A 21,838-nucleotide genomic window follows, 5' to 3' on the forward strand; every position below is an offset into this window, starting at 1 on the left:
CAGCAGTTTCCCCAGCAGGTTCTCTTCCTTTAGCGCTTGATTAGGTGACAGTTAAACGCCAAATGGTGCCAGTAACACTCCACAGGCGAGGGGCCGCCTTGCAGCTATGATCAGACCAGCAAACCGCTCATACATCCTTGGTAAGCGCATATCTGCTACCGCTCTTACCAGCCAGTAAGTCACTTCTTCGTAGCTATCTGAGAACGGCCCTACATCTGCGTCCGCTGCAGCTTACGCATACCCTCAGGCGTATTCTTGTCTCCCAGCAACGGGACAGAGACGAACAGAGGACAGATGAAGGCTGCATATATCTTGACTTAACGCCACAGGGTGGTTGGGTTTCGGGTTCCACTGATTAAGTCAGCAGCCCAGTACGCGCAGTGGGAGACTACCGGGTAGTAGAGGCTGTGTGGCGTGGACTGGGCGGCTTCTTAGGTTAGAGGGTCTCGGGGAAACACAAAAAGGGCTTCAGTCTCAAAGGCTGAAGGTCGAGCACAGGAAGAAGCTAGCTGCAGGAACAATCGGTATAACAGTTGTAAATTATCGTAACTTTGTTGGGAAAGCACCAGAGCTCCAAGCGCTAACAGAAAGCACTGACGCTGAAATCGATATAGGCACTGAAAGCTGCCTAAAACCGGAGGTATGTTCAGCCGACATTTTTGCGAAGAACCTAATGGTGTTCCGAAAGGTTAGGCTAAACACAGTTGGCGGTGGCGTGTTTGTTGCTGTTAGAAGCAGTCTAACTTGTCGCGAAATTGAGGTAGATACTTCCTGTGAGTTAGTATGTGCAGAGGTCATTGTTGGCAACCGAAATAAAATAATAATTGGATCCTTTTACCGACCTCACAATTCAGATGATATAATTACTGAAATTTTAAAAAACAAACTTGAGTTTAATTTCAAACACATACCCGACTCAAACAATTGTGATTGGTGGTGACTTCCATTTACCCTCGATATCTTAGTGAAAATACGTATTTAAATCCGCAGGTTCCTGCTGTTGACGATACTTTATGCCATCGCTCTCGAGCCGTTTCTCTGCGGCCATCTGAACCGACTCCAAGGAATGGCAATAAGAAACTGCAAGTTTATATGCAGAACATACGTGGATGACCTAGTGTTTCAGTCACTGTCGGGCTGCGAGGCCAAAGGGACTTTGCATTGGATTAATTTGTAGGGTATGGCTACTAGTAGACACATGAACGTGGAAAAGTTGGGAGCGATGAACTTCGGGACAGGACTCTCAACGGGCGCCATTACCCATCACAGACAAGACGAAATGCTAGGGAATTATCATCACTGCCTGGGGCACATAGTGAACTCGAAGTAGTACCGTCTTGAAATCGCAGTTTTCGGTCAAATCTCTATAATTAGGGACAGAACAACAAGGGCAAACAAGATGAAAAGTGGAAAGAAAAAACTTCGGAATATAAAAATACTCTTATGTTTCGTAAATAGAGCTGTAGTACGATCTCTAGCATGTGACCGGATGAGAGGAAGCGCAGATGTCAACTAAAACGCGAATAACCATCCCACTGATGATGACGTAAAGTGAAAAAAAGACGAAACGCGCCTGGGAGAAATAAAATACAGTGCAGCAAGAGAAGGCGCTTTTTAGTTACAAAACAAATATTTCTGTGCTTGCTGCGTAGGATGGCCTCACAGACAAACTCGTTGTTCGTAACCAGTTTCTACGTAGTGAAACTCCTGGAATTTCAATGTGAACACTCCCGCTGCCCTCAAAACAATCAACAGAATCAAGGAGAAGTTTTCCAACTCGAGACCATCTATATATTTCGAAATAAAAAAAGACTGATGTGAAAACGAACAATGCTATAAAGGAATCATCTTTAGCTTTTCTTTTCATTTTAAGCGTTTGCTTCCAATGAAGCGTGTTTTACGCCAGACAAATTTCGCTTTTATTTACAAAGCATCATCAGTTATCGTTCTGTAAATATTGTACACATATCACCATTGTATATTTTGCTATTTACAGATTAAAAACTGTTTTCTTTTTTACATTTAGTTTACAATTATTTACGTACCATTCCTTTGTTTTATGATGATGATGAGGTCCCATACTCTGAGGAGCGTAGGGAACGATGCGGAAGACCCGCACCGCTGACTAGGCAAGGTCCTGGAGGAGGTGGTTTGCCATTGCCTTCCTCCTTTGTTTTATACATTCTGAAACTCGGTAACATTTCTATGAAGACAACTTTTGTGAAGTTTTGCAAACAAGAAGTGAAGCGTTAAGACTACACATACTGTACAGTAAAAGGTAAATCCATTTCCTAAAAGTAGGAAAAAAGCGAAAGGTGAAGATGGTAACAAGTGTTTTTCGGTAGCAAATTTCGGTTACTATGATGGTAGGAGCTGTCGACTACGAAACATCTACAACACAGGAAAAAATGCCGTAAGAAACTGTTCACCAAAATTAGAAAAGTAAAACTGTTTTTACTTTGGACACAGTAAACTTTGGAAACATATTCTATATGCAGTATTTACAGAAATTCAGTCATGCTTTTTAAATAAAAGTGAAACGGGTCTAGTGTAAAATACTTTAACTGCAGTGAGCTTAAGACGGAAGTAGCAGCTAATAACTGATATGGTGTATAGCAGCTATTGTGGGGGATGGCCACGCAGACAGACACATTAACACTATAGAGAAACAAAATTCATAATACGCACCGAGATGTGTCGCCATAGCGGACATTACTGTTACGACGCTGGTGAAAACCTACAGCCAACACTGCAGTTCTTGACCCGACGACTGCTCGACTTACCGGCCACCGTACACGTCGGTGGCTGTTGAGCTGTACAGAGGTAGGCCCCAAGCTCCAGGGATGTGCAAACTGATCTCCCTGCAGATCCGAGTGAGCTTTCTATCAGACAGTATTCGATAGCTACTTCTATAGCACGTTCGTTGCTAGGCAACTGACTGCCACATTCGAGATGTCCGCAGCGAGCTGAGTGTTGACTAGCACACACCACATCGCCTGGCAACGAACTCCTTATTGCCCCTGTCGAGCAATATGGGGTGTCCTACATCAGGACGATGACGTCTTCAAGTAAATATGGAAAACGACTTACGTGATATCATTCCCAACACAATTTCAAAATGTCGGTTTACAATCACTGACCGCATCAACGGTACGTTGGACCTGATCTTAGTTTATTTCGTTGTAAATCACTAAATACATCGCCATCTCCACGTTTAGTTGATAAATTGTATCAACACCGATGTGTGCTTGCCTTTTGATATTTTTGGCTCCCAAAACGTGGTTGCATACTCACTGGGTTTCAGTTACGAGTTCGTAGCAGGGGTTTACGAATATGACGACTTTGGAAACGTCTTCCGCATTTGAGATATCATTAGTGATTCATTTTATTGTACGCGCTAAACGTTAGAACAAACGGATATTTATCTGTTAATCTGATACCTCAATGGAGGGGTTATGAGAGAGTAATCGTTTCGTGGAGGGATGAGTGTGTTCTGCCTATGCCGTCAGAACTGTTCGAGATGAGCGAACGAGGCTGTCATCAACAACTGAGCAGCTCCTGGAAAGGATTGATTTAGCTGCTACAGAGCATGCAGGTTCAAGAGTGATGGTTCGGGAATATTTCTGCATGACATTTTAAGTCACAGACGCAACATCAGTACGATGTGATTGTAGAGAATATGGACATGCTAACGTTTGGGAAAACTTCACGCAACGAAAAATGAACTTCATTTCGCTGAATAACTGAGATGATAGTTACGTAGAGACTGTTTCTTGGTCTACATAACAATTACTTATTTGCCCTGCATGACACAGTACGAGATATGGCAGAGGGTGCATCGCACCACTATTGACGATTTCCTTTCCTTTGTTACTCTCGTATTGAACGAGGGAAAAATGTATGCCTCTGTACCTGCCATAATATCTCTTAAGTTATTCTGCTGATCCCTAAGCAAGATATACTACGGCGGTAGCAGAATGATCACTCAGTCCTCTTTGAATACAGCTTCTCTAAATTTAGTCGCCATGGTTTCAAGATAACTTCATCGTCTTTCTTCCGAGGGTTTCCATTTCAGTTCGGTGAGTATTTGTGTTACACTCTCGTGCGTCCCGCACCGACCTGATATGATTCTGAATTCATTCGATGTCTACTTGGTAAGGGCTCGTAGCGGTAGAACAACAAAATATTGGCGGTTCTAGCGCCTCGTGGGCAATTTCCTTTACGGATAGAACACATTTTCTCAGAACGTTTCCAAGAAATCCAATGCTTTCATTTATCTTCCCTAATACTGATTTTCTGAAATCTTCCATTTCGTATCGCTACTTAGCAGAACGCCTACGTACCTGACCGATGTGAGCTATTCAAGCTACTCACCGCTATTCTTCCAGTCATGTACTACTGAGTTCTCCCTCGTTGTTATGGGTATTATTTTGCATTTGTCTACATTTAAAAAGTGGTGCCAATCATTACAGCAAGGGGAAATTTTGTACAAATCTTGTTCCATTTCCTTATGATCGTTCAACGATGATACACTGTTGTAGACAACTGCATCGTCAGTGAAGAGTCTTATAGAGCTGGTGGTACTGTGTGACAAATCGTTTAAGTAATAGAGAACACTGGAGGTTTTATTACGCTTTCTTGGCGCTCACGCAATGTTGCTTTCATTTCAGTGGCACATTAGTTGTCCCGTACGACGCCCAAGGTCAAATGTTCAAAAATTTTAGCAACACTCAATAAAACATTAAGTTCTACTTATAAAAGGCTAACAAGAGAGATCATTACTGGCACCAACGTGCCTGCCATTGTCCCGTCGTTTCAGTCGCTTCTTTCTGCTTGCATTTCGACACATTCTCACATCAGACAGTCTTTCTGAGTGTTACAATTTTCAGAAGAAAAGATGTCGAAGGCACGTTATTCAATGAAGAATAAGCTGGACTACTATCTCTCTCTCTCTCTCTCTCTCTCTCTCTCTCTCTCTCTCTCTGGGCTACCATTCCCCAAGAAACCTTCCAGAACCTGAATAAACGTATGCCTGCGAGAGTGGAAGCTGTCATCAAGGCTAAGGGTGGGCCAGCACCATATTGAATACCGATGGCGCCACGAACTTGTAATTCACTTTCAGCCAGGTGTCCGGATACCTTTCATCACATAGTATATATACACGTTCCTGGCTGTTTTTGTAAAATGAAGAAACCACACAACAGTTGCTTAATCCACAATGTTTTTTAACTTTGTATTCAACTGGTTTCAGAACACTTAAAATTCCTTCATTTGATGTAAAAACTACAGTTACTTAAGTATCTGAGGTCATCCTCGCGTTACTGTTTTCATGGAACCAAATGTTTTGTGTCAAAAGAAAGAAAGGATAGGTATGTTTGTGCTCCCGGACTCGCAGTACGTGGGAACGGTTTTTATGGAATTTATGTCATTTTTATCCTTTTGACACGGAATCTTTGGTTCCATATCAGCATTGTGGTGAGGATGATCACAGACGGCTAAGTCATTTTACTTTATACCCGATGGAATTTTAAGTATTCCGAAACCTATCATGTACACAATAAAATACACTCCTGGAAATTGAAATAAGAACACCGTGAATTCATTGTCCCAGGAAGGGGAAACTTTATTGACACATTCCTGGGGTCAGATACATCACATGATCACACTGACAGAACCACAGGCACATAGACACAGGCAACAGAGCATGCACAATGTCGGCACTAGTACAGTGTATATCCACCTTTCGCAGCAATGCAGGCTGCTATTCTCCCATGGAGACGATCGTAGAGATGCTGGATGTAGTCCTGTGGAACGGCTTGCCATGCCATTTCCACCTGGCGCCTCAGTTGGACTAGCGTTCGTGCTGGGCGTGCAGACCGCGTGAGACGACGCTTCATCCAGTCCCAAACATGCTCAATGGGGGACAGATCCGGAGATCTTGCTGGCCAGGGTAGTTGACTTACACCTTCTAGAGCACGTTGGGTGGCACGGGATACATGCGGACGTGCATTGTCCTGTTGGAACAGCAAGTTCCCTTGCCGGTCTAGGAATGATAGAACGATGGGTTCGATGACGGTTTGGATGTACCGTGCACTATTCAGTGTCCCCTCGACGATCACCAGTGGTGTACGGCCAGTGTAGGAGATCGCTCCCCACACCATGATGCCGGGTGTTGGCCCTGTGTGCCTCGGTCGTATGCAGTCCTGATTGTGGCGCTCACCTGCACGGCGCCAAACACGCATACGACCATCATTGGCACCAAGGCAGAAGCGACTCTCATCGCTGAAGACGACACGTCTCCATTCGTCCCTCCATTCGCGCCTGTCGCGACACCACTGGAGGCGGGCTGCACGATGTTGGGGCGTGAGCGGAAGACGGCCTAACGGTGTGCGGGACCGTAGCCCAGCTTCATGGAGACGGTTGCGAATGGTCCTCGCCGATACCCCAGGAGCAACAGTGTCCCTAATTTGCTGGGAAGTGGCGGTGCGGTCCCCTACGGCACTGCGTAGGATCCTACGGTCTTTGCGTGCATCCGTGCGTCGCTGCGGTCCGGTCCCAGGTCGACGGGCGCGTGCACCTTCCGCCGACCACTGGCGACAACATCGATGTACTGTGGAGACCTCACGCCCCACGTGTTGAGCAATTCGGCGGTACGTCCACCCGGCCTCCCGCATGCCCACTATACGCCCTCGCTCAAAGTCCGTCAACTGCACATACGGTTCACGTCCACGCTGTCGCGGCATGCTACCAGTGTTAAAGACTGCGATGGAGCTCCGTATGCCACGGCAAACTGGCTGACACTGACGGCGGCGGTGCACAAATGCTGCGTAGCTAGCGCCATTCGACGGCCAACACCGCGGTTCCTGGTGTGTCCGCTGTGCCGTGCGTGTGATCATTGCTTGTACAGCCCTCTCGCAGTGTCCGGAGCAAGTATGGTGGGTCTGACACACCGGTGTCAATGTGTTCTTTTTTCCATTTCCAGGAGTGTATATATGGATTAACGAACTGTTCTGCGGTTTCTTAATTTTACAGAATGGACTTATAAAATTGCGGCTGCTCCGTAAGAAGAAGTATTTGTTCCTGCTTCAACTGCTGTCCTGCTCTGGCCCTCGGTAGAGTTTCTATAAGGCGTCACTACGTGTCGGGGGAGAGGGAACGACGGCTGGCGATTCACACGCTATAAAATAAAAAATGTGTTAAACATGGTGTTATCAGGTCTCAGAAACGTGCAAGGACTGAGGGCGTACACTGTCTGATCAATCTGCCAACATGGGATGCGTCCATCCATCGCCTTTATAACGCCCTGAACTCAGTTAGAGACACTTTATGTGTGGTATCTGAATATCTCTGGAGGAATGGTAGCCAGTTCTTCCCCAAGAGCCGAAACCTCGGAGGCGTAGGGATACCGGCCGGTGGAGTCTGGAGCGATGACGGCGTTCTAACACATCCCGAAGGTATTCCAGCGGTTCAGTTCAGGGCTCAGGGCAGGCCAGTTCATTTCAGAAATGTTATTGTCCACAAATTATAGCCACACAGATGCTGCTTTATGACGTGATGCATTTTCATGTCGTGTTAGTTAGTTAGTTACATGTTCCATATATCATTCGAAAGATTCCTTTACCGAAATCATGTGGAACAGATCAGGTTACAGGACATATACATATGATTAGTGTTAATATTAAGGAACACACTGTTATTTTGAGTCCTGCTCACGCAACAAAACATCTTTTTTCTTCTGCTGGCTGCCAGTCTTTAAGTGGACATTCGTCAGTTGAATAGAATTACTTGCCCAAGAGAAATGATTTTAAATTAGATGTAAAACTTCCTTCGTTGTCTGTCACAAATTTTACGTTCTCAGACAAATGATTACAAAATTATTTAATTAATTTATTTATTTTGCAAGATATGGACTCTTTCTTAGCCACTGACAGCTTTCATAATGGGTAATAAAGGTCATTTTTCGGTTTAGTGTTATAGGTATGGGCGTCAAAGTGCTTCTCAAATTTTGATAGGCTATTTATGACGAATTTTATAAGCGAATATATGTACTGTGATGGTGCAGTTAAAATGCCTAGCTGCTTGAAGAGGTACCTAGATGACGTACATGAGTAAACACCACGTATTATTCTTACTGATGACTTTAATGCAGTCTGTACTTTCATTCTAAGTGAAGAATTACCCCAGAATATTATTCCATAAGACATTACTCAATCGAAATGTGCTAAATATGCCAGAAGGCTGATATGTTCGTTTTCAAGATTAGCAGTTATACGAAGATTAAAAGTAGCTGAACTTAATTGTTTGAGAAGCTCAGTAGTATACAGCATCCACTTCAAGTTTTCATCAATACGTGCGCTGAAAAATTTGGAGCATATTCTACCCTATTTACTGACTCCTGCTCATGTGCTACATCAATTGTTGGTATGACTCTACTCGTTGATAGAACTCGATGTAGTGTGTGTGTGCGGTTTTCTTCTTCTTCTTTTTTTTTTTTTTTTTTTTTTTGCAAAATTTAGGGAGTGTCCATTTTCACAGAACGACCTAACAATTCATAGGAAAATGTCGTTTACCAATTCTTCTGTTGCGTTCTCTCTAATCGGATTTACAATTGGGTGACGAAAGTCATGGGATAGGGATATGCACATATACAGATGATCATAGCATCGCGTACATAAAGTGCAAAAGGGCAGTGCATTGGCAGTGCTGTCAGTTGTATTCAGATGATTCATGTGAAAAGGTTTCCGACGTGGTTATTGCCGCAAAGCAGGAGTTAACAGAGTCTGAACGCTGAATGGTAGTAGGAGCTAGACGCGTGGGACATTAAATTTCGGAAATCGTTAGGGAATTCAGTGTTCCAAGATCCTCAGTATCAAGTGGGTGCAGAGAATACGAAACTTCAGACATTACCTCTCACTGCCGACAACGAAGTGGCCGGTGGCATTCACTTAACGGCCGAGATGAGTAGCGTTTCCTTAGAGTTGTCAGTGCTAGCAGTCGAGGAACACTGCGTGAAATCAATGTGGGACGTACGACGGACATATCCGTTAAAACAGTGCTGCGAAATGAGGCGTTAATGGGCTATGGCAGCAGACGACCGACGCGAGTGCCTATGTTAACAGCACGACATCGCCTGCAGCGCCTCTCCTGGGCTCGTGACTATCGGTTTGACCCTAGATGACTGGAAAACCGTTGCCGGGTCAGGTGACTCCATGTTGATAAGACTTGATGGTAGGATTCGAGTTTGGTGCAGACCTCACGAAGTTGCAGCAAGGCACTGTGGAAGCTGAGGATGGATCTATAATGGTGTGGGCTGTACTCGTATTTACATGGAATAATCTGGTTCCTCTGGTCATAGTGAACCGATCATTGATCAGAAATGTATGTATTCAGGTACTTGGAGACCATTTGTAGCCATTCATGAACTTTATGTTCGCAAACAACGACGGAATTTTTGTGGACGACAGTGCCATGTCAGCGGGGCACAATTGTTCGCGATTGGTTTGAAAAACATTCTGGACAGTTAGAGCGAATGGTTTGACCAACCAGATCGGCAACCATGAATCCCATCGAACATTTATGGGACATAATCGAGATGTCAGTTCGTGCACAAAATCCTGCACCGGCAACACTTTTGCAGTTATGGACGGCTGTAGAGGCAGCATTGTTCAGTATCTCTGCAGGGGACTTGGAACGACTTGTTGAGTCCATGCCACGTCGAGTTGCTGCACTACGCCGGACTAAGGAGGTCCGACACGATAACGGAAGGTATCTCATGAGTTTTGTTATCACAGCGTATTATAACGCTAACATTATCTACGATAGTTTCAGTTTTACTTGTTGAGATGCTGATCGGAAAAGGGAATAGGAGTGGATCCAAAATGATACAGTCATCATCTCCAAACTGTTTCCTCTACTGGACAGAGTATTAATTGGTGTGAAATGTGTTCATATCCTCCTTATCTAGCATTTTCTTGAGCACAGTGAGGGAACCATACCTAACGATGGAAAACAACCCCCCCCCCCCCCCCCCGCCATACCGTAACACCACTTCATCCGCGCGCTGTCATTTGGCTTTGGAAATCACGAGTGATTCCCTCCGCTGATTTCACGCTATTTTTACAAACACTTTCCGCAATACTCGACTAGCCAATGAGGTCTGCGTCTTCTTGGGTTAGCTGCGTTTGTTGCTTTGCGTTTCCCACGTGACAGACCCATCACCAACAATCGACTCGAGCTGCTTTAGAAGGACTGGCATGTCCGTCATTCCTTTCGGGTTGACATCTTATGACTAGCCGACTTCCTAAGTCGCTGTGATCTTTAGATCCACCGGTTGCGTTGTTACTGCTTCAGTAATGACAGCACAATACTCGCCGTTTCCTTTTATTCTGGTGGGTCCGCGTCACATGACATCTAATGGTATTTTTTACATTACAATAGGGCGTCCGGATACTTTTAATGAGACACTGTATCTCACCACAAGGTGACACGATCAACTCCACGTCAGTCTTATCACTATGATGTCATTTCGATTGCATGAAAATTCCAAGTATTTCCTGTGATGATTAATCGAATGAAATTAATATTTATAACAACAACTGTTGCTTGCGGACGCACAGACAAGAGACTTACTAATTATTGGTAAGGACGTAGCGATATCTGGTGACTAACATTCGCATGTGCCTCGGTCTTTAGGCATGTTGAATATGGAAAAATCCAGCCAGTTGCTTTTACGTTGACGGTAACGAAATGAGTTCAAGAATAATACTTTGCGTGAACTTATTGTAACTTCTCCCCCTCTGTAGTAATATACGGACATTGTTTGTTTTAAATGGACAGCAATATGAGAAAGAGGGAATGCATGACTGTCGAAAGAAATAACAGTATTTCAATGCCAGTACTTTGATGGCAGAGCAATGATTCTTTAAATGGAATCGGACTTCGTGAAATGAATTGAGAGTAAGTGCAGGCTCTGTTATTGCCCAAGAAATTTGCATTTAAGGCTGCAGCAATGGCGACCAAGCAGTAGCATCACCGTGGTAGTAAAGCCCAACTTCGTTCTTTGCTCACCGTAAAAAAAGCTGGAAAAAATTTAAAATCAGGTTAGGCCAGGGAATAATGTTAATATTGGGTAGAAAAGTCTATCTTGCTGGAAAACTCATTTCCGGTGCGATTGCGTAAGCTGATAAGAGTCCACATCCGCTGCGTGCGCCAGGACTGATGCTATAAATAGCACACTGTTCTGTCTAGCGCATTCACTTGGTTTGAGTGAATAGCCACTGAGGCACTGCTTCTTACAATGAGATTAAACTAGACCACCTTCTGCTTCCCACGCAAGCAGGAGAGGCACCAGAACGAAAATGATACATGAAGGTGAGCCAGCGCAGCAGTTGTTTTTAAAACAAATTGATAACGAAAATATTACTCAGATTTTACTTATATTACAGACGTTTACAGCATTATCTGAGAACTTGGGAAGCTATGGATGCTCTTTTACAGTGTTCTATTACTTACTGACACGATAGTACTTCTCTGTGTGTCGAATATGCTGATCAAAATTTCATCCCTATGCAAACTCATTTACATCATTTTCAGTACAGAGAACGACACTTACATAATTGATGAATAGTGATAGTACATGATTTCTACTGAGTGTATCTAACGTTAATGAAATTTTTCAGATTGAAACCTCAGTGAAAAGTGCTAGGCGTGAGTCCTTCCAGAAGGACTACAACTTATCGTAGGACTGTTTGACTGGCTCTCACGAATAGATGGTTCACCACAGCTGATATCTGGGTAGAGGTTACAGTGAGAGTGTCAACGCCGTGAACAGATTCCTCGAAGCTGTTTTGAGTTCTCGAATTACCATGCATAGCTTACCGCTGACATTATAGCACAGACAACAGAGACTAACTAACATGGTGTGGATCCAGAACGAATTGGGGCACTGAGTGGCATTGTGTGATGTTCAGCGATGTGTCTCGCTTCCGTTTGTGGTGATCAAATCGGGGTCAACGTACCCGCACACAGGCTGGTGAAAGGTTGCAGGAAGTAACCATTCACGAGAAAAATACTCCTCTAATCCCTTTAATCATAGCGTGGGCAGATACTGGATATGAGAACAGGATTGCGTTGGTAATTGTCAAACTGAGACGAATGCTCGCTAGTATGCGGCAGGAATGGTAAGCCTTCTGATCATACCATTAACGACCAGGATACCAAACGCCATATTCCATCAAAATGACGCAAGACCCAACGCTGCAATTGACCTCACAAACGGCTTCTCGATTGCACAGGTCCTTGACTGGCTTGCCCATCTCACTGTTTGTCCCCCATAGAGTGACGAGAAGTCTTCAACCAGCAGTGTTCTTGAAAGGACATGACGTGTGCTTGAGGCAAGTAAGAAATTTCCCAACATAATATTCGGAGACAGTTGGTTTGCAAGGTACAGTGCGTGCAAGAGTGTATTCGTGGATCTGTGTGATGATGGACATAATTTTCAAATGTAATGTAAGGTTAATCCTATAATATCCGTGACGTGATGAATATACGAAGTTTGATTAATATGTGACTAGTGTCTCATCGTGTAACACTGTCTGTGCATTTGGCCGGTTAGCGCCTGTGGAACGTCTGTCAGAGGTTTCAGCCCAGCAGCCCTTCCTGATGCACAGAGTGACTCCCCAGTATCTTCCACTTGGCTGCTAGCATACGCAGCCTCTATGGAGCACCCACTGTTCGCTGTCATAAACAGAAACGAACAAAATCATCAAGTGCAGTAGGTAACATCCCACAGCGTTCTACAGTTTGATCAAATTCCGCATAAATACAAACTGCAAAAGATAGTAAAATACTTACATCCTGCACACATTAAGTACCAGATTCCTTTTTTTTCTTTCTGTGAGATCAGTATTCCTGACCTCCCTATCAGGTTGAGTGCGCATCTACAGCGTTATTAAGGAGGAAAGTGTCATCAGTAACTTCCATTTTTAATCATTCTGCACGAAAAAAGATTTTACATTAGTTCAATGGGTGATGTCAGATGTAGCCATCGCATTGGCATAGTCGAACCATTTCAGATTCCTTATGACCACCGCAGTCTAAGAAAAAACTTCTTGTCTATCATTTGGGGTAATTTGATACAGGCTCTGCGACCGAGTACTGATTTTGAATAAAGTGCCAGCACTTGTTCCCCTTTTTATTTGAAATCCAAGACTAGTTTTGGATCCTGAATCCATTATCCAGTGCCACATGTCAGACGTCCAGTGATATACACCAGATGTCCAGTGGTATATGACACACATCCTGAGAGAACGCAGAACGAGTTAGTCATTTTCTCTGGATATCTGACATATAACCCTGGATGGCTGACATACTCCACCAGACATCTGACATATATCACTGGATGTCTGAAATATACTACTCGATGTCTGGCATGTACCACTGGACATGTGACTTATACCACTGGACATCTGACATGTATCACTCGACGTCTCATGTGTACCACTGGACGTCTGGAATCTACAACTGGACAACTGACACATACCGCTGGACATCTGATATATACCACTGGATGTCTAACATACACCACGACATAACAGCCTTGGAGCTTGAAACCAGTCTTCGTTTTAGAGTAAAAAGAAAACACCAACTGTTGCTGGCGTATTATTCAAAACTAATACAGAACCATCATCAAACATCTGTTTTCAAAGCCAGAAGGATAGAAAAACGGCACTACAATATACTAAAACACTGTACAGTTTTTTAGAGGCCGCTGATATTTGTAGGTAATTAATCCCTGAAAATCGGTTGATTCTTAATCCTTCTCCTATTCCTCCTATCTATATAAAGTCGTATCATTTATTTCAATTTCTTAACCTGCAATGAGGGGACGAAATGTCAATGTTTTGACGTTGCGGTACAAAGTGCAACTTGTTGAAATCATTTTTTTCCCTCGTTTCTTTCAGACGGCTTTCACGTGCCTCACTGCCAAGTCAGGACTACATCGATGACGATATCGACGACTCTATCCTCGACAACTGGAAGCCGTCTGTTTACTGGGTAAGTGCCAGATTCTTGCGTATTTATAATATTACTTGTCTGCTTTCAAATTGGTAAGTCAATGGACTGGGTAACTTCTTTAATATCTTCAGAAAGAAAAAACATTGTGCCTAATGACACGTTGAGCGACAGTTGGTGTTATTATGAATTTTAATTGTGCGTGTCAGCAACTCTACAGAGGGCGTGCTGGCAGTCTCATTAATATGCATGCGCCGCAGGTGGAGCAAAATTCGATTGAGGGCGATCATGCTGCGTAATGCCCTACTAATGAATTGTGCAGCCTGTTAACACTTAATCTAAGAGATACAAACAGTGTTGAAACATTGAATAAGTCTTACAAAAATTTTTAAATAGAAAGTAGAAGATGTGGGTTAAGTTCCCATCGCGGGCACCAGCAGTTGTAGCTTGAAATAAAACATTACTGCCTCTTCCCTACGATCCACAAATACACTAATAACACTGTCCCACCCCTGATTCACAGCTTCCAGTGCTTGGACAATCACCTATCGACACCTTAAGGAATGCCCACTCTCCTTTCTAGCCACCCTCGCAAACCTTTGCATCACTATCCCCTCCATATGTTACTATACTCAGCTTTGGAAACCCTCTAGCATCGTATTTTTCCCCTACTGACACCGCCTCCTATCGCCCTACATGCCTCACATTAAGGTCTTCAAAACCATCCTCTCCCTATGCACACTTCAACACCTAGACCAACAACGCTTCCCATCTGTTAACTAGCATTGCTTCTGTCCCACCTTCTCCTGTATCTCACCCATCTCTTATCCCATCATCCCAACCCCCTTGGATCCGCAATCTTAGTTTACATCGACCTGGAGAAAGCCTACGGCCGTGTATGCCATTCCATTATCTTCTTCAAAGCCCAGGTCTATGCACTTCCAGTGAATTATGTCATCCTTATTGCATCCTTCCTCTCTAATCGCCCATCCTTTGTCACTGTTAACAACACAAATCCCAATACCTTCCGTCCCACTCCAGGTGTATTCCAAGGTTGCATCCTGTCCTTTATCTCCTGTACACTCCTGATATCCCCAAAACCACCTACGCCAGTTTACCTCCTTCAGTGTGCTGATGACACAGCTTTCCCCACACTTTATTCTTCACTCCAGAAATCCCAACGGCCTCTCCAATCCCACCTCACTCAGTTCATGTCCTGGTGTAACCAGTGGCTGCTGAAGATCAATCCGCCCAAAACTCAGGCAATGATTATAGGACACACCAACGGCACCTGCCGTCTCCATGACTTCTACCTCACCATTTACGACCCTCCTATCCAGTTAACTAACACATTAAAATATCTTGAGTAACGATCTACCAACAACTAATGTGGAAAGAGTCTCTGTTAGTCATCCAGCAGAAAGTCCACAGTAGACTAAAATCACTAAAACTACTAACTGGCTGAACTTGGGGATTGCACCCCTACACGATCGTTCACACCTAAAAACACTTGACCTGACGCATCCTTTGCAATGCCAATTTTTCATGGGTATCTGGCCCCTGGACCTCTAAGCTCTACAGATCTCTAGATGCTTGAACACCTTGAACTCTGATTCGCTTTCCAACTACTTCACCATGGATCCTTTAGCAACTCATCAAATCCCCAGCTCTCCTCACTCACACTGAACACCTCCGAGCAACCTACATCATCCGCAAACTCGACTCCAATAATCCTACAGTTTCCTTCCCACTTTTCAATCCTAGTACGCTGCCGCTCCTCTGCCAACACATCCCGCCAACCCTACACCTACACACCCTCCACATATTCTCCCAAAGAAAATTCAACCACCTCCCTCTACCAGATCAAGAACTCCGTCTCGACATTTGTACCTCCTATTAACTTTAAACCTACCCCACCTGCTCCATCTCATCAGGGATCCCTCTCCCTCCCTTACAGATATTTTCTCAATTCCCCTTTTTCCTCTTCCATCCTTCTTTTCTTGGACCGTTTTCTTCATCAAATTTTGGCATCACTAATACCCTTCCACTCCAACCTGTCTTGTTTTCCAAGAGCCACCTTTACCCCTACGATACATCCACACCAGTCCTCCAACCATGTACCATCTCCCTTCTACCATCCTAAACGACCGACCTCTCCCCTTCAACAACACACAATGTACACTGGGCCACGTCCTTCCAGCTTTAGTGTCAGTGCAGCACTTCTTTTTAACCTCAGTGTTTTGTATCATGGTTTATTAAAATGTTTTTAAATGTAATCCTACTGTCCTTCTGTTTTCTATTTTTTCTTACAACTGTTTTTAACTAAAAGCGAAAGAAGTCATGCTCCTACATATGCACATTTATATTTCTTTATTTTTTAAACTCATTGTAATCATCTCACCTTTCTGTTTATTAATATTAGAGCTGATTGCTTTTTCTTGTCAATTCGCTGAAGAGCAAATTGAGTCTATTATTGACAACCCCCCCCCCTCCCGCCCACCACCCACCCGTATCGGGTGAGGGGGTTTGAAATAACAACAAAGGAAAAAAAATCTACACTCCACTGCTACTTGCCTATATTCAGTTGCTATTCCATTCCTGTCTACTTCTATACGATCCTCCAGATTTGGCCCAGGCCATAAAAATGTAGAGTCTGTGTTCCATTATCAGAGCAGTTTCTAGTATTACACAGCCAGCGTTATCCTACACTATAAGGCTAAGACTGTATTTTGTGTTGAAAACATGTTATAGCTGCTGTTATTATAACTATAATAGCAATACAGTATTAATGCCTATCGAAACTCGAGGGTTTCACCTGTGCCAGGTGTGGAAACTTTCTTCTGCTGTTGGCTAGGTGGCTCTGTAAGTCAGGACGTTGATATGTATAGCGGCCGCCTAAATATGGGAGTGTGAGCTCCAGATGCAACACGTCGCCACTGAACACTTTCATTTCCAGTGCCTGACGCTCGCTGTGCATTCGCGCTGACATTAGAGCCCCTGTTTTACACATATGGCACTCTGGGAAGTGTACGTCATACCTCTCCTAATAATCAACTACCGGTCTGTTGGAGATTTTTTTGGCTACAGGGACTCTTAGATTCAAGGAAAAATCGGATGAAAACGTAACAGTCTGTCAAGATGTGTTAAATAGGGCTCAGTGGAAATCAATACATTCTCATGTCCTTCATCTCCACACGCCCAGACGCCATTCAGCGTATGAGTTGGACATGAGTAGTGGACGGGCAGTGTCTTGTCAGAAGACGTACCATTCCAGGACTGGGAATGATATCGTGCATTTTAAACAGCTCTTGGGTGTTTGGGAAGAGAAAGAGTAGACTCGTCCGCTCTTAACAGTGTTGTCCCATTGAGTCTTCCTGATATCCTGCCTCAAATCTTGAAAATCAACTTTGTAGGCGACAGGAACATCGGTTTTCGATTTGTTGCTGAAGGAAGACGTTGAAAGTTAAGAATCGTGGTGAAATAGGAAATGAGCTTCTCCGCAGAATCAGTGAAGAAAAAAATATGAGGAAAATACTGATGAAGACACAGAAAGCTATGACATGTTGAGGCATCAGAGAATAACACAGTAGTGGAAGGAGCTGCAGAGAGTAAAAACTGTAGGGGAAGACAGACATAGGAATATGTACCACAAATACAGTACCGGTAGCTGATCAAAAATATCTGGACACAGTTTAATAACTTGGAGTTGACCATTAGACGTCAAGGGAGTCAGGTCCTTCAGAATGAAAGGAGACCAGGAGTATTGCATTGTCAGCAGAGAGGCAGTACCAGCAGAATGAACCGGTCAGGATAGCACACTGACTTCGACTGTAGACTAGTCATTGCAAGTCACCTGAGTAACAAATGCATCTGGGACATTCAAACCTCACTAAAGTAGCGCTTGTTGACTATTGGTGATGTGATTGTAATGTGGTCACGTGAAGGAACAACACAGCTAAACAAAGACCAGACAGAACTCACATGCTGACGGACGGGGGCTGTCGAGCATTATGGAGTAACCTGTGAGTTCCAAAGTGCTACTAGCAGTCCAGGTAACGCAATAGCTGTACGGAGGGAGTTAAAAACAATGGGGTACAACGGTAGGGCAGCTTCACATAAGCCACACATTGCACTAGTCAGTGCTAGGTGACCCTTGAGGTGATGTATAAACAGGGATGCCACTGGACTGTGGAAGACTGGAAACCAGTGATCTGGAGCGATGAATCACGCTGTACCCTGTGGCAATTCGATGGAAGGGTTTGATGCTTGGAAAACATTGCGTGCCATCATGTGTAATGTCAACAGTGAAGTATGGAGGTGGTGTTGCCACATAGGGATGTTTTCATGATTAGAGTGTGGTCCTACTATCGTGCTTAAGAGAAATCTAAATGCTGACAGATATGAACATACGTTATGGCAATGTGTACCATCTACAGTCAAGGAACAGTTTGGAGATGATTGTTTGTACTCGTATGAGCATGAGAGCGCATCTTACCGTAAAACAGAATCAGTGATGCAGTGGTATGAGGACAATAACACTCCTGAAGCAGACAGGCCTGCCCAGAGTCTCGACATGAAGCCAATGGAACACCTTCGGGATGAGTTAGAATCTCAACTTCACTCAGACTCAAGAATCCCTACCTTCTCAGATTTTGGTTGCAGACGGAGAATGCGCAGCTACTCATACACAAACATTCAGGCACCTCATTGAATGCGTCCCTAGCAGGAAAAAGATGTCATAAAAGCCAAAATTGGACATACCCTTATCAGTGTCCAGTAGTAGGTGTCGAAATACTCTTGATCAGATAGCGTAATTGAGGTAGCTGGATGTAGGTGTTTCTCTGAGTTGAGGAGGTTGTCATACCAGAGAAATTTGTTGTGGGCTGTATCAAAACAGTCGGGAAAACAAAAAGTTATCTTTTGTGCATTTGGTATATTTCCCTTTTCCATCCAGGACAAAGCAACATTCTACCTAACAGTGACACATGTGGGGTACATTCCGAGAACCACTGCGACTGCACTGGAGAGACTCGGAATACCCCTGATGGCCTCACTAAAACACCCCTGTGTGTAGCTCCAGAACTGGCTTCGGTGCAAGTTTGTTTCTCTGTAGACAGGTATTGAGTGAGTCCGTGGTGTACCCTGTGCAGGTGATGCTGTACCTAGCGGCGGCGTCGGTGTGCGTGGCGTCGTGCGCGGCTGCCGTCTACTCGCCCGTCGAGGACTGGTCCTTCTTCGAGGCGCTCTACTTCTGCTTCGTCTCCTTTGCCACCATCGGCTTCGGGGACTACGTCACCACGCAGGTCAGACGCCTGGTACAGATGACTTCTCACACTCACTCTTCTCTGTAAGAAGGAAAGGGCCGAAATATTGCATCCCTCTACAAATTTTAACTGTCCATCATAGAATTCCAAGTATAGCTACGGCGAAAACACTCAGAAGACTTACACGTATAGTATTTTCTTGGTTTTTAACTGGAGCTTTCGAACACACCTCCCCTTTCGACCATTTACATTCAGGAGGTGACTTTCTCTACCATATAAAAGATGCTCGTTGTTCTCAGCACTCAGTCACCTCCTGATGATAAAAAAGGGTAATATTTTGAAAAGTTTCAATCAAAATATGACGTGCCTTTAAGGGTGGAAAAATCTTATGCAGGTTGTTACGATGATAATGTTAAAAACTCCTAGGTGCGGTGATGAAGGATAAATGCATCAATTTGAGGTGACAGACACTGGCCTGGAAACGACCAAGTCGAAATCGTTCGACTTCTTCTCATAGGGAAATACACGACGACCCAGGTTCATGGAACGTAACCCACTTGTTATTCGTCAACAGTTGTGGTTTCAACATGATTGTGTCCTACCTTACTTTGGACTGAGGATTCGTGAACACTTGAATGCGGCATTCCTTGGAAAGTAAATAGGCAGAGGAGGTCCTGTTTCGTGGCCAGCATGTTCACATGATCTCATCCCACATGATTTCTTCTTGTGAGGCCAAGTGGCAAGTGTTGCGTACGAGGGGTCTGTTGAGACTGAAGAGGATCTCCTGGCAAGACTTCTCGCTGCCTGCGACACTGTTCAAACGACACCGGGGATGTTACAACCAGTACGACAGAACTTTGTGCAACGATGACATGCCTGCATTGACGTTGGGGGTCGCCATTAGGAACAACTGTTGTAAACGAAGCAGCTTGTGGAACTTGTGCACCTAAATGGAATTCATTACTACTGTACTTTAGTTTTGGGATTTTCAGGCTCTCTGCCATCAAGTTACATGCACCGTTACTAGTCCATCAACAGGGGAAGTTATTTGAGGGTACTAGGGAATACTGAACGGGAATTCCGTCCGTCATGATCACGGTTCCGAAGTTGGGACCCTCAGTTTCCCCACTAAGTGAGGCAAAGGGGGAACTGAGTAAATTTTTAGCTTATACCTTCCGACAGGGTCGTTTCTGGAGTAGTGTCATTACCTCAAATTAATACATTTATCCTTCCCAATCATCTCTGAAAGTCTGTAACACCATACGGCGTCACCCTGAGGGCTGCTGCGAAAAGTTCCATAGCCCACGTGAGTTTGAGCTGCGCAACAGTTCGACCCTTTCTACCTGCTTATACAGTGGGAGTTCCTGCAATTTTTGTCTTGAATGTTAACTCGGAAAACGCACAGCAAACAGCAAAGTGATTCCCTTGGATAATGTCGCTAGCCACTTAATATTGAGTAGCACTTTGCATATAAAAACAGAGAGAAATGTGATACAAATTTTTAACTTTAACGTGTGAGTGCATAGCAAGTTATGATTCCAATATTAATACCATGAAAAATATTCCTATTTGTATGAAAATTGACGTAAAACTGAACATCAGCCCGTGAAACGTGCGGTAGTGAAGCAACTTTCATAGCGCAAGAGAACTATAAAGGGGTCCTTGAACATAAACTACAAGAAGATGTATCTTCTAATTTCTGGCATAACTAATCAGTGTCAGCGTATCCTTATATGAAAGGTAAGTGCAATGCAGATGTGACAGAATATGGTTTGTGCGACTTGCACTTAGATTAGTTAACTGAAAATGACATATAAATCAAGAAAATTATGTGGCGTCTGAAGGCAATACCTAGAAAAGTTTCCCTGCTAAAGGCAGTTCAGTTGAAATATATTTCAAATAAGTAGATGTTTTGATTCCATCAATAAAGCTGAAAGGAGCACATCAGCAAATAAGCGTTAAAGATCAAAGTATGAGAAAATGACTTCGTTAGTAAAATAATTCATAATCTCATTATTCGGAAAGTAGAAACAAAAGTTCCTCCGTAACAAATGCTAATGTCCACTTGCGACCATGTGTCCTTACAGAACGACGCATCTCCAAAAGACAGAAAAATAGTGCCATACTCACGAGAATCAACATAGTATTATTTAAAGAGTTTGGAAGCCCTATGAGCTCGGAGAACTTGATGAAAACTAGAGATTGTGCGCTTAACATTTTTCACAGACACAGTCCCTTTGACTGTTCAGAGATGTCACTAAACCCGCCAAAATATGTAAACAACCATGCATGAGCACCGCCTATTAGACGGAGGGGGTCCGGCAGCCGATCATTTCCAGTCATTCCACCAAGAAGGAGGTACACGGCTCGTGTTGTCTGTAGTTCAACCTCGCCTAGACGGTCAATGCCTCGGTTCGATCGCGTCCGCATTGTTATTTTGTGCCAGGAAGGGAAGGGAAGTGTCCAGGCGTCTCGGAGTGAACCAAAGCGACGTTGTTCGGGCATGAAAGAGATACAGAGAGACAGTAACTGTCCACAACATGCCTCGCTCAGGCCGCCCA

General features: G+C 44.0%; 1 protein-coding gene across 1 annotated transcript in view; it reads left to right on the plus strand.

The window, feature by feature from the left end:
- LOC126195548 (potassium channel subfamily K member 13-like) overlaps positions 1 to 21,838 on the plus strand; it is a 444,121-nt gene that overhangs the window by 342,493 nt on the left and 79,790 nt on the right. Inside the window, exons 5-6 of the mRNA XM_049934172.1 lie at positions 13,962 to 14,055; positions 19,164 to 19,316. Coding sequence (XP_049790129.1) covers positions 13,962 to 14,055; positions 19,164 to 19,316 — 247 coding nt within the window. The remainder of the gene's footprint in view (positions 1 to 13,961; positions 14,056 to 19,163; positions 19,317 to 21,838) is intronic.

This window comes from Schistocerca nitens, chromosome 7 (assembly GCF_023898315.1).
Source record: "Schistocerca nitens isolate TAMUIC-IGC-003100 chromosome 7, iqSchNite1.1, whole genome shotgun sequence".
Lineage (NCBI taxonomy): Eukaryota > Metazoa > Arthropoda > Insecta > Orthoptera > Acrididae > Schistocerca > Schistocerca nitens.